Genomic DNA, 12813 nt, shown 5'->3' on the forward strand with positions numbered 1-12813 from the left:
CAGGGCGGCCGGCGGCGCGCACGCGCGGCGGGGGGGGGGGGGGGAGCTGGGGCGGGGGGGCCGGGTCAGAGGAGCTGGGGCGCCCGCGCAGGCCGCCGGGACCCCCGGGCAGCCGGCGCCATCATGTACCGCTCCAGCAGCGGCCGCTCCGGTCCCTCGTCCTCGTCTTCCTCCCACCGGCTGAAAGAGGGCAGCTCGTCGGGGTCCCGCGCCTCCCGCTCCAGCACATCGGGGCCGGGGCCAGGCCGCGGCCGGCCTCCCCCGCCGCCGCCCGCCGCCGCCGCCGCCGCCTCTGCCTCGCCACCGCGCTCCGCTTCGCCCCGTCCCCCGCCGCGCCGCCACCGCTCCCCGTCGGGCCACCGCGGCGCCTCTCGCCGATCCCCGTCGCCGCACCGCAGCAGGAGGTTGCCATCGCCGCCGGGAGGACCGGGGCCCGGGGGGACCCGGGGCCGCCGGGGGAGCGAGCACGGAGACGGCAGCAGCAGCCGGGTAACTACCGCCGTGCGCTGAGGTGTCTCGGTGCGGGGCTTGCCCCTTCCCTCAGGGGCTGTCAGGCCGCGGGGTGTCCCCGCCGCCTCCGCGGCCCCCGGAGATGGCGGCCACCGCCCCCCGCGGCTTGGCGGGGGGTGTCTCTCCCGGCATCGGCCTCCCCTCAGCGGTAGCCCGGCCGTGCGCTGGGGTCAGGCCGTGTCGCCGCCGGCGGAAGGGCGGGAGTGGGGGGCAGCGGGGCCAGGGACCCAAACTTGGCGCGGCGAGGTCCTTGCAGAATTCCACCGGCCCCGGGCTTTCCCTGTGCAGAGGGAGAAGGGCGATTTTCCCCCCTGTTTCTTAGAGAACCCAATGGAAAAAAAAATCATTGATTTCCATTTTAAGTAATGTTTTTCCTTTAATTTCCGTTACATTTTTATTTCTCTTTTATCGGCTAGAGCCATTTTAGATAAGGCTCAAAGGTGATGCTATCTTTTGCTAAGGCAAAGGATGTAACTGGTCGCTTTCCTCCATTTAACACCGGTTTGTGTTATTGTATAAATATAGTTTAATTTTTGGGAAGATAACTTTTTTAATAGGATGTTGAATGAGTACTTTGAGTTCTTCCTACTGTCATGGGTGTACAAAGGAGACTGTTACGGATTTACATCTTTGAGAGGTATTCTTTGATAGGCAGTGCTTTGCACTTGGAGCTGTGCGCAAGGTGTTCCAGTCTTCTCGCTCAGTCTTGGCAAAATCTGATTTGGCCATGTGAAACTCTGGTTTGGCATCTGAAGTGATCCCATTTTGGATGCAGATATCTTTGTACTAAACCAAAGTGTATAGCCTAACTTTTTTTTTGACCTAGTGGCATTCACTCACTTAGGTTTTCTCTTGTTACTCCTCCGTGCAATGATTGTCTTGTCTGGTAACTGTTACCTGTGGTATGTAGTAGGTTCACTCTGCTTTTGTATTGTAAGAAGAGATTTTCGTACTGGAATATTTTAGGCTATGGTTCCATGGTCACTCAATCTAGCACGTGCACAATTAAAAAGAACAGTACACTCACTTTTTCCTCTTGCTCTGCAGTATATTCTGCCCCCGTCCCTAGTGCTCACACTTGTACTTGTGAAGTTGCAGAGTGAGCTGATTTGAGGAAACAATATGGCTGAAAGGCAATCCAATAAAAATGTACTGTCTGCTAGGATTCATTGCATGATGAGACCCCAAGAGAGAATGGGGATTGCCCTTTCTGATGGTGGTAGAGGTTCTTACTGGCTTTATTTGGAGCTGTTGCCATAGAAGAGATCACAGGTGATTGTAGTGGAGTTAAAATTCAGCTGTTCCTGCTATTTGTTATGCAAAGGTGAGCTGTCCTGAAGGTATAGGAAGATAATGTATTTGACAGTTAAGCCAAACCGGACTGAGAAGCTTGCCTCTAGCTATTTGTTTTTAGGCTGTATTTCATAGTTATCTCAGTCCTGTAAGTTGTCTGTGGGGTAGCCCTGCAAACTGCATTGCTAGTGGGACCCAGGTTGAAAATAAGTAATTTTTTAAAAGGAGATAATTTTTAATCTGATTCATGTCAATTTGTGTTGTGGCTTGATGGACAGTTGCATGGTCACAGTGCGGGGATGACAAACTGGGATACAGGATGTGGTGGGTTAGTCCTGGCTGGACACCAGGAGCCCACCAAAGCTGTTCTATCACTCCGCCCCCGCTCAGCTGGACAGGGGAGAGAAAATATAACAAAGGGCTCATGGGTTGAGATCAGGATGGGGAGAGATCACTCAACCAATTACCATCAACTTGGGAAAATTAACTTAACTTATTGCCAGTCAACCAGAGTAGGGTAATGAGAAATAAAACCAAATCTCAAAACACCCTCCCTCCACCCCTTCCCTTCTTCCCAGGCTCAGCTTCACTCCCAGATTCTCTACCTACTCCCCCCAGTGTTGCGGGGGGGGCGGGGAATGGGGGTTACAGTCAGTTCCTCACAGGTTGTCTCTGCTGCTTCATCCTCTTCAGGGGCAGGACTCCTCACACTCTTCCCCCGCTTCAGCATGGGGTCCCTCCCACAGGAGACAGTCCTCCATGAACTTCTCCAATGCGGGTCATTCCCATGGGCTGCAGTGTTTCACAAACTGCTCCAGCATGGGTCCCCTCCACGGGGTGCAGTCCTTCAGGAGCACACTGCTCCAGTGTGGGTCCCCTGCAGGGTCACAAGTCCTGCCAGAAAATCTGTTCCACGGGCTCTTCTCTGCACAGATCCTCAGGTCCTGCCAGGAGCCTGCTCCAGCGCGGGCTTCCCACGGGGTCACAGCCTCCTTCGGGCACCCACCTGCTCCAGTGTGGGGTCCTCCACTGGCTGCAGGTGGAGATCTGCTCCACCGTGGACCTCCATGGGCTGCAGGGGGACAGCCTGCCTCACCATGGTCTTCCCCACGGGCTGTGGGGGAATCTTCGCTCTGGTGCCTGGAGCATCTCCTCCCCCTCCTTCTTCACTGACCTTGGGGTCTGCAGGGTTGTTTCTCTTACATGTTCTCCCTCCTCTCTCCGGCTGCAGTTTCTGTGCCTGCTGCAACTTTTTTCCTTTCTTAAATATGTTATCACAGAGGCGCTACCACTATCGCTGATGGGCTCGGCCTTGGCCGGCGGCGGGTCTGTCTTATTGCTGGCTGACATGGGCTCTGTCGGACATAGGGGAAGCTTCTAGCAGCTTCTCACAGAAGCCACCCCTGTAACCACCCCCCCAGCTACCAAAACCTTGCCACACAAACCCAATATACAGGAGCAGAACTTTCTTAAACTGACTTCACCATCACTCAGTCTGCCATTTCACTGTATCCATGATAGGCTGTGAATCTGTGCCAGCTGTATCAAAACTTCCAATGCCAAATGTGTTGGTGGTTCAGACCTGGAGAAATTTGAACTAGGAGTTTTTGACTGGAAGCCTCCCACTCCCCCTTTGGGGAAAAGAAAAAAGCCACCAAAACCCCCCACTTTACATGAACATTATTCTTGATAAACGCTATTCTTCCAGTGTTATTTTGCACCCTTCTGGCTCAAGTTACAGTAGTCATCTCAGCAAATTTTTGCAGATTCTTGATGTTTTTCTTGCCTATTCTAATTTCAGAGAAGGATTGAAAAATTATTCATCCTAGAATTTAGGCTTTAGCAAGTTAGCTAGTGCTGAACTGCTGAGTCAAATAGATTTTTTGTTTATTTACAGGAATATTACTACATTTAAGGAAAACTTTTCTCTCTGAAGCAGCTCTCACAGTAAGAGGGATATTGAGACAATTAAATGTAGGTCTTTACCCTGTATTTTGCCGTTTCTTGCATATGCTAAAGCCCAGTGTAAGTAATTCTTGGAGAGTATATTGGGCACATTTTTTCCAGGGAAATTCCACCAAAAGGTGTTTGACCAACGCTACTAATTCTTTAAAAGTGATGTTATAAAGCATAAAATACATACACAGGTTGATTTTACTTTTTAGGAGTACTGTTTACAAAATTAGCATTCATTAAAGATAAAGCTGGGATTAGCTGATGTTTTCCAAACAGTAGAACTAAGTGTGATCAAAACAAAGCAGGCAGCAGATACGTTGGGTCAGCATGATTGGGTAAAGTTTTAATAAAGTTTTCAGATTTATATAATTTAAGACTTCCTCTCCACAAGTTTGAGGATACAAAGTGTGGAAATGTGGAGAGTTACACAAATGTGTTAGTAAGTGGCATTTTGGAACTGTCACTGAAAGGAGATGAATTTGGACAGAAGACTGAGGAAGAGGAATTTAAGCTGCAACAAGGAAGGAGGACTTAGAAGAGGGGAATATATGCATAAGCGTGGAAGATGTAGCATGTGGAATGAGGACACTGTTGGGGTAATGGGGTTGAAGTGCAGAAAAGTTTTGAGTACAAGCTCCAAGTTATTGTCCCTTACCTTTCATGTGAATTGGAGTATGGAAGGAGGAGCCTTAGAGATTACTTATTCCCTTTTCTTGATTCTGGGAGTTGGTTTGAGTTTTGGTTTTGAGGTTTTTTTTTTTGAGATGGAGTGCCTGCATTACTAGGTTATCAGCATTGTTGCCCATTTTCTCATGCGTAATTGGGATGCTGACTGCCAGTGGAGCTGTGTGTTGCACACTGTAAGTATGGATGTTGTTAATTCCTTAGTAGCTGGGGAAAACTTTGTGGAAATTGAAAGAGCATGGAGTGACAGCAAAGGTTTGGGGTGAGTATTGAAAAATGTAAGGGAGGAGAGGAATGTCAGGGCTGTACAGTGAGAGATTTTGGTGCTTTATTCTTGCAAGGCTGACACATGCTGCTTTTATTTGTCCCTGCTGACCTGCATGCTTGTTCTTTTTATAGTTTCTCTCAGCTTCTTTGCTTTCTTGTAAGAAAATTGGCTGAAATTAGAGGACTGGAATATGTTGGGTCAACAGAGAAAGAAGGAATGAAGAGCTGGTATGCAACCTGTGCAAATAATATGGCAATGGGCAATCTTTATGGCAGTCATAGGCAATCCTAACATCCCAAACTTTCTAAATGTAAGCTATTTCTTTCCTTTCTGCAGAAGTTTGTTCTGAGATGTAATCATCACTTCTCTGTCTCCCGTTCCTGGAGATGGTTGTCATGTATGTGCCCAACTTGCCAACAGCCTCGATGGCAAGAAGATGCCCTTCAAGATAATCACTTCTTGAGGCAGCCCTCAAAATTCAATGTTATACTGGACACATGTGAGCCTTCAGAGTGTGTTTGTATGAGACATATGCACATTGTATATGTTGTATCTCAGCCAGGCTGTTGCAGGATTGTGTTGTGCTATACAACACTGTTGGTCTTAGAAAGTAATTCAAATGTGTTCTGATAAATGCTGGGGTTTGGATTAAACGAGCAAAACAGAAATCACTAATACGTTTCCTTAGGACAAGGTTATGTGCACAATGGATTCTAGTGCAGATTTGTACTGCAAGTAAATTTTGTTCAGGCAAATTTGTGAGGGAATTCTTTTGCTTTCTTATTGGAGATTATATACTGTTCTTCTTTTGGTGTCTTGGAGGATTGAGCTGAATCTGCTGTGTCTTCTCAGGGTGGATGCAGACAACATAATGCACCTGCAGACAACATAACGCACCTGCTGCTTGCTACTGCAATTTTCAGTGGTGAAAGCGATATACAGTGCATGACTGGTTTGGCAGAACTGAAGCTGGTTCATTGCTTCCTGTTAAGTAGAATCTAAACCATGTTGGTTTAAAAAAGCAAATCAAGTATCTCTGTCTTCAGTCAGTCTCACCTGTTTCTTATGGAACTCTCCTTACCATTCCTGTGGTCTAGTGCCATATTCTAGAATGATACGAGGCATAACTAGTTAAGCTTAACTTACCAGTAATGACATTTTCTGTATTGAGTATGTGTCCAAAGGAAGGTCTGTGCAGAGGCAGTCAGCTCAGGCCTTCACTGCTGTAGTTTTTCAAAGGCAACTTTACTTAGCTTTGGTTTAGCTCTACCAGTAACAAATAATGATAATGGGAATTCTATTCTGGAAGGTGTTTCTATAGTCACTGGCATTTTTAGTGTTACGTTGCGTTTATCTGTTGAAAGCAGCATGAGGTGAGGAAAACTGTTGAAAACATCACTGCTGGGAAAATCTTTGTTTACACTGGTTTATACTTTGGTTCATGTCGTTACTAAAGTTGGAAAGGGCCAGAAATCCAGACACTTTTATTAAGAAATTCCTGGCACTGTTTTTTATGCAGTGTTTGTTTAGCTGCTTCTCCTCTACAAAGAAAGGAGGACAGCAGCAAATCTGGGATTTCTTGAACTTCTCTGTGTTTTTCCACCTTCCAGAATAGTGCTTTATGAAATGTATTTTTGAGTTGAAAATTTCCCTTCCAGATAAAGTAAATATAGAGTGTGTTATTGGCAGCTGGGATGAGAAATTAAATGCAGTCAATACCCTCCCCTTTCTTTAGTAACTAAAGAGAATTGAAATATTTGGAACAATTGTTCTTCTAGTTTGATTTTTTTAATTGATCCATCCAGCCCAAGTCTCATATGTTAAGCAGAGCAGAGTCACTTGCCTTTCTGTCGCTGAGATTAAAATTCCCTGATTGATGGGCTTGCACTCTTTCTTCAATTTACAGAGACGTTCACCGAGTCTCCGCTCTGAGTCTTCACTGGAACAGAGTTTGCGGATTACTGTTGGTAATGACCGGTATTGCATTGGCACACCAGAGCGAAGGAGGCTGCCTGATAGACTGGGCTCACCAATTGATAACCTGAGTGACAGGTATGGTCCTCTGTAGATGGGGATTCAAGTGTATGAAACAGTAAGAACGTGGGAATGGCTGTACTGGGTGAGACCAAACATCTAATTAGCCCAGTGAATGCCTAGGGAATGAGGGTAAGAGGGCAAGCATGTAGTGATGCTTCCCTGGAATACTCCTCCAGCCTCCAGCAAGTTGTGGTGCAGGGGATTCCTGAACAAAAGTCGCTGCCTGTGTTCATAGTGATTCTATAAACAGATATTTCTTCTCTGATTTTTGTCAACTGCTTCTAAAACCCATATAAACTAAAAGTGCCCAGAGTATATTGCAGGAGGGAGCTGCTTCATTTGACCTTTCATAGCTTCAGCCACTGTCTTCCGTTTCTTATGAACCTACCTAGTCTGACTGAAAGGAAGTTTGTTTATGGATAGTGTAAAGCTTCAACTTCCTCATTGGGAGGAATAATCCACTTTCCTGATTTTTGAGAGTAGTCCAGAAGAAAGCTCTAGTGTAGCTTGAAGAAAATTTATTATTTTGACTTTAAAAATGCTGTGGAAGAGAGGTGAACGTAGTCAGACAGTCTCATATGTGATAAAATAAGTGTTAGAATTCTTAGGGTCCCTTGATTGGAATTGGAGAGAAACATAGTTAATGAAGAGAGATCTTTTATATTCAAAATACTGCTGTGAACAGTGAAGTATAAATATTAGTAGATACTGTTTGGAAATCCTTGCCTTCAGTAGGAGAACAGGTAGAATCTGGCAAAAGAAGTAAAATCAGAAGACTCTGTGCAAATAAAATTGTTTTCTTTGTCTTGAATTGCAAAGTTAAAGATGGCATAGTTTGTGCCCCAGAGCACACAATTGCAGTTTCAGGTCAGGGATAAGCATCCAGAACAAAAAAAGCATTGTAACTTCCATTTTTGATACAAATATCCCCAACTGTTTAAAAAAAAAAAAAGGAGAAGAGAGAGAGAGGAAAAGAGGGAACTGAGCAGAATAAGTGAATTTCCTGTCTTTCTCAAGTGTAAGGTTAAATTTCAGCAGGTGTGGAAAACCCAGTGAGAGTTTAGTTTTCAGTGCTGTCACTTTTACGCCTTTACCTCAGTTCTCCTGGGATCAGTGTTCAATTTGTAAATCCCCTGTGCAGCCTGAAGGGAGAGTACAGTGGTTGGAAGGAGCAGGAAATGGTATGTAGGAGAACTGGCGCTGCTCTGGCAAATTAAGAACATGTGGGGTGGGGGTGCGTGTTTGTCCCATTGCTTCCTTTTCTCCAGTGAGGTTTTATATTTGACCTGTTTTGTGGTTAGGATGCATGGTTAGAAGTAAAATCAGGTATAGTGGAGTTTATTTTAACGTAAGAGTGGAAATGACAAAGAACTTTCACTTTATCTCTGTTACAGGACCCATAGATGTAAAAAAAAGGTCAGAATAGACTCCTGAGAAGGTATAAAAGTGACAGATGAATCAGAATGAGAATAAGAGAAAGTGAGACTGTGTAGATCTCAGTTTTTAAGTGATTTCCCATATATTTGTAGCGTAGGTATGCAAGAACTCCATGTGGTTACATTTACTTTTTTTTTTTTTTTTCCCTCCAATCTGTTTGTGCTGGCTGCACTTGTCTAAGCAGTGCCCACTGTCCAGAAGCTTAAATTGTCTGACAACCTAGTCATCCCTTAGCTTTTCCTAAATCTTCTAGGTACTGTTTCTGACTTCCAAATTTCTTCAATGTTTAGCCATTTTAGTTGTTTTTAAAAGACACTTTGTGTTTGGTTAAGGACATCGTTTGTCATATATTTTTTCATCATGTATTTTTTTTCCCCCTGAGAGGTTAGCCTGGTACTGGGACACTGACCTTATATCTATCACTGGGCTTTAAAGTAGCCCTTATTGTGAATCATTGGGTTTAATACTGGGCATACCACATTCTTACTTGGCATGTGGTATGTTCTCATTCTTATTTAAAAAAAAAAAAGGAGTGTTTTCTGAAGATGTCTTTTCAAATTTTGAAGTAATTGGAGCAAATAATTGTGAATTTAGTTATTCTTAGCTATTTTTGCTAACTACTCCACTTAGAGATTTCCAGCAATCACTTTTACAAATTATTTTCTGTAATTTGCAGGGCCTTGGGATGGTAGAGAGGTTCATTAGCCTATAAAAGAAATAAAATACCAAAGGATGGAAATCAGGGATGCTTTTGGATTCTCCTGCAGCAGTGGATTTTGAGGATGCCCCAGGAGAATTTCTAAGGGTGCATGTCCACGTGCAGGTCGGTCCTAAAACATCTGTAAGAACTTGCCCCAAGTTTCTAGGGCAGCTGGCCTCCTGCACATGTCTAAGTAAGCATACTGAATGCTGCTGGCCTGTGACTTCAAGGTCACCTAAGCAGCTTCAGTCTTCTACTTCAACAGATTAGTATTTTTTTGTCTTCCAGAATCTCAGTCTGTCAAAGTGAAGAATATATCTTATCCCTCTCCCTGCCTTCCATCTCTCCCTCTGTCAGTATTTTTAAGACATTCTACTACTATCTGAGCTGGCATAAGCTACACAGAGAATCCCACCAATTCTTTCATCTGAGGTTAATTCAAAAGATAAGACTGTATCCTTGCAGAGACTTGGTCTGTGTTAAGCTGTGCTCTGAAATAGCATTTTTTGGGGGGGGGCATAATGTCAAGAGTGACAGTTGGCTTGAGTATGAACAGCTCATCTGACTTCCTGTTCAAAGACTATGTGTTAAGGTGGAGTCCTATTGGTTGCTAACAGCAGAATACCATTATTTCTGTTTCTGTGTATGTGAATAAGTATACCAAAAAGTAAACTTACTTTACACTAGTTGTAGTTCTCTGAAGCATCATGTCTATGTAGTCTGTGGTCTGTTTTCCTTCTCTGAAACTGCAAATTCCAGTAATTCATGGATTCTGTGTTCATGAAGGAATTGGGATGGTCACAGTGGTACCACCTTGTATCTTCTCTCAGGGATGCAATAGCCTGCAGTAGACGTTGCTGGCTAAAAGCACCCAAACTAGTTAAGAGGGACATATCTCTCTGTTGGACTGTATTCACAGAAAACATATTTCAAAGGGTCACGGTTTCTGTAAGGCAAGTAATCCTTTTCCTCACACCTGAATTTAATCTTCAGGTTTTAAATTTGCATCTTAGCTGTTCAGAGTGTATTTGGAACATCTTTCTAGTTGTAAATATAGTAGGTTTACTGTTTCTTTCTTTCCAAAGTGTGCTTAAATATTCCTTCTGCTTTGTCACTGCGGTCAGAGCACTTGAATTGTAGGTGACACCTGACAAGCATGCATGCAAATTATTTGCACAAAAATCTGCTGAAGCTGTGTGGTGAAATACATCTGTTACTCCATCAGATGCGTTCATGCAGCTTGTGTAGGTTTAGCAGGCTCTGAGAAAAGGTGACACTGGAGATAGACATACCTTTATGAAATTTACCTACATGAAATTTAATTTTAGCTACTTTTTAGATATTTTTGTGCTTTTGGAGGGGATGGATGTGTATAGTTTGCTGGAAACTGGGAAGATACCATCTAATACTGTGGGTCCTGATGTATGCCATATTTGCCTTATAAGAAGTGTTGGACTGATAAAGCGTCTAATAACATACGAAATGCTTTGCAGTGATGCAGGTTAGAGATAAAGTGATGTTTTGTGCTGGTTTTGTTCTTAAGTATGCATGTGTAAACTATGAAAATACTCAAGAAAAAGACCTTGTCTGTTTACATCTGTTATTCTTTAGCCTAGTGACTTTAAAAACTGGGGCTGTAATTTATCGCAAATTTTTTTGAAGATGTCATCTGGCATGACTTGACTTGTCCCTTCTCAGATCTATGGAGGGACTTTTCTGAGTAGGAGGAGGTGATTTTTGAGGATTGAGGCTAAATAGTTTAGCTCAAGTCGATGTTTTGATTGCTCAGGAAAGACATTTCTCTGTGTTTTCTGTCCCATTGATTTCACTTAAGGAGCACATTTGCTTCCCATTCTTGGAGGATCTTGCTAGGTTTTTGGAATACCTGTGAGTAAAACCAGCAGCTTGTAATTTTAAACATTTGGTTTGGTTTGTTTCTGCCTGATCTAAAGAACAGTCCCAGAAGAGTTTTTAGGGGTGGGGAAAAAGGCCTTAGTTAAAACAGTACTCTTAATTGGATGTGTGTGTAGGAATCGGTGCAAAAGAAGATACTCCAAGAGATGTAGTTATTCTGGTGTTGCGCTAGTTGCACGCCCACTGCATGTGTAATAATGCAGGGGCTGACACAAAGGAATGGTACTATTACATTTAGTGTCCCTGGTTCATAGATATATTATGAAAAACTGTGCTTCTTTTTGGGTATAGCCGTTCATGTGATTAGTGACAGTCCTGTCTACAGATTGGTTGCAATAGAAAATGTTGCTAGAATTTGTGGTCCTTGTCTACAGCTGAAGAGAAAAAGAAGATCTTGTTGCATTTATCAGTGTGAAACTGAATTATACCTTGAATAATTCATATGAAATGTGACCTTGGCATCTTGCTGGGAGAGGTGAGGAAAGGGATTGTGGTCTGAAATATGATAGTAAGCTTTTTTTAAAACATGTAGTCTTTCTCCTTCACAGAAATAAATCCATCCTATCAATTTTTCAAGGCTCTCCTTCTGCAGTATGAGTTGAATTGTTCATGTCACTGTGTTTGCAGGTGACTTCCTAGGAGGGATGTGTAGTACCATTAAAAATAAGACTCCCTCTCTCCCCTGCCCTTTAAGTCCATAAAATGTTGCTTCTGGTTAGTGATGGAGATGTTATTCTGAAACTGATTTGGAAATTTCTTACTCTTGAGTACGAGTAAGACTGTTTACTCTGACTCAAATACTTATGTTTATTCTATGCTTCTCTTACACAGGGATGATATGGCTGATGGTCCAATATTCACTAGAGGCCTCTCATGTCCTCGAGGCCTTGAGAGATACCCATCGCATGAAGATCAACCTTCAAGTCCCTTCATCATGAGACATGATGAAGACTACCGCAACCGGGATGTTTTCCTCCATCGTTCAGATTATAGTCCACATTATGGTCGTCGAGAAGAGCTGTCTCGTGGATCTGACAGAGATGGTGACAAACTCAGGAAATCCTCCTACCCATTGAGGCCAGAAGAGAGGGGACGAGAAATAAAGCGTCCACGGTACGAAAAGGATGAGAAGATGCATGGTGTGAGTGGAGAGCATCAGGGTTTCTCATCAGGAACACGAAACTATCGCAGACGAAGCCACAGCCGCAGTAGAAGCCCAAGCCCATCATACCTGAATGAAGAATTCCGAGAGCTTGACCGTGCAAGGAGGAAAAGAGAAGAAGAAGAGCGTAGTAGAAACTTAAATCATGATGTTTCAGGCAGTGGTTATGTGATCCCCGGCTTGACTAACACACTACAGACTTCTGAGCCTCGGTACATGTATAGGCCTGAGGAAATCCCATCCATGCCCAAAAAATCTATTTTGAAGAAACGAGTGGAGATGGAAGTAGAGTCTCCTATTCAGGTTTGACCTCTGTCTCTCTGTCTATATGTTTCTGCTTTCCAAAATAGTCACTTCATGATACAGAATGTTAGTTTGATTTCAAAAATGGAAAAGCCAAATCTTTACATTTTCCTGTCTTTGAGAGGTCAGGTATCTTTTTACAGCTTTGCAGTTAGGATTGCATTAGAAACTTTAATCGGTGAAGGCATTTAATCAAGAATCATACATATATAAAATCTGAGGCAGAATAAAATGTCCTTGTTGAAATTCAGCCCAGGATGCTGAGATCTGGGCCAGCTTTTATAGAAAAGCTGAGTCTTTTTGTACCGCAGGCAGGCAGGACATTGATCAAAGCTCTCTGCCTGTCACAGTGCCTCTTTCTTGTCTTTATAGACTTAGAGAACTGCCTAATGCATCATCAGTACCTCTGGCTGAAAACATCTTCAAGCTTCCTCAATTTTTTCCCTTTGGGCTGTAGGCTGGGATCAACCCTACTTAATTTTTACCAAGCTATACCAATTGAGTCTCAAAATTAGAGCAATGGAAAGATAAGTGGTTGCAACCACTGTG

At 43.7% G+C, this 12813-nt stretch overlaps 1 protein-coding gene across 3 annotated transcripts in view; it reads left to right on the plus strand.

Annotated features, from left to right (window-relative positions):
• The first annotated feature begins 26 nt into the window (after positions 1-26).
• The window catches only part of ZNF318 (zinc finger protein 318), a 28947-nt gene continuing 16160 nt past the window's right edge, over positions 27-12813 (plus strand). For 2 of the 3 annotated variants that reach the window (XR_012652507.1, XM_075043026.1), the window contains exons 1-3: positions 27-489; positions 6618-6763; positions 11631-12264. Coding sequence is in view for 2 of the 3 variants with exons in the window: in XM_075043026.1 (XP_074899127.1) it covers positions 124-489; positions 6618-6763; positions 11631-12264 (1146 nt within the window). In the remaining variant the exon portion in view is untranslated. Of the gene's footprint in view, positions 490-5169; positions 5211-6617; positions 6764-11630; positions 12265-12813 lie in introns of those variants that run through there. The other variant, XM_075043027.1, reaches the window with a different exon arrangement.

This window comes from Buteo buteo, chromosome 12 (genome assembly GCF_964188355.1).
Source record: "Buteo buteo chromosome 12, bButBut1.hap1.1, whole genome shotgun sequence".
Classification (NCBI taxonomy): Eukaryota; Metazoa; Chordata; class Aves; order Accipitriformes; family Accipitridae; genus Buteo; species Buteo buteo.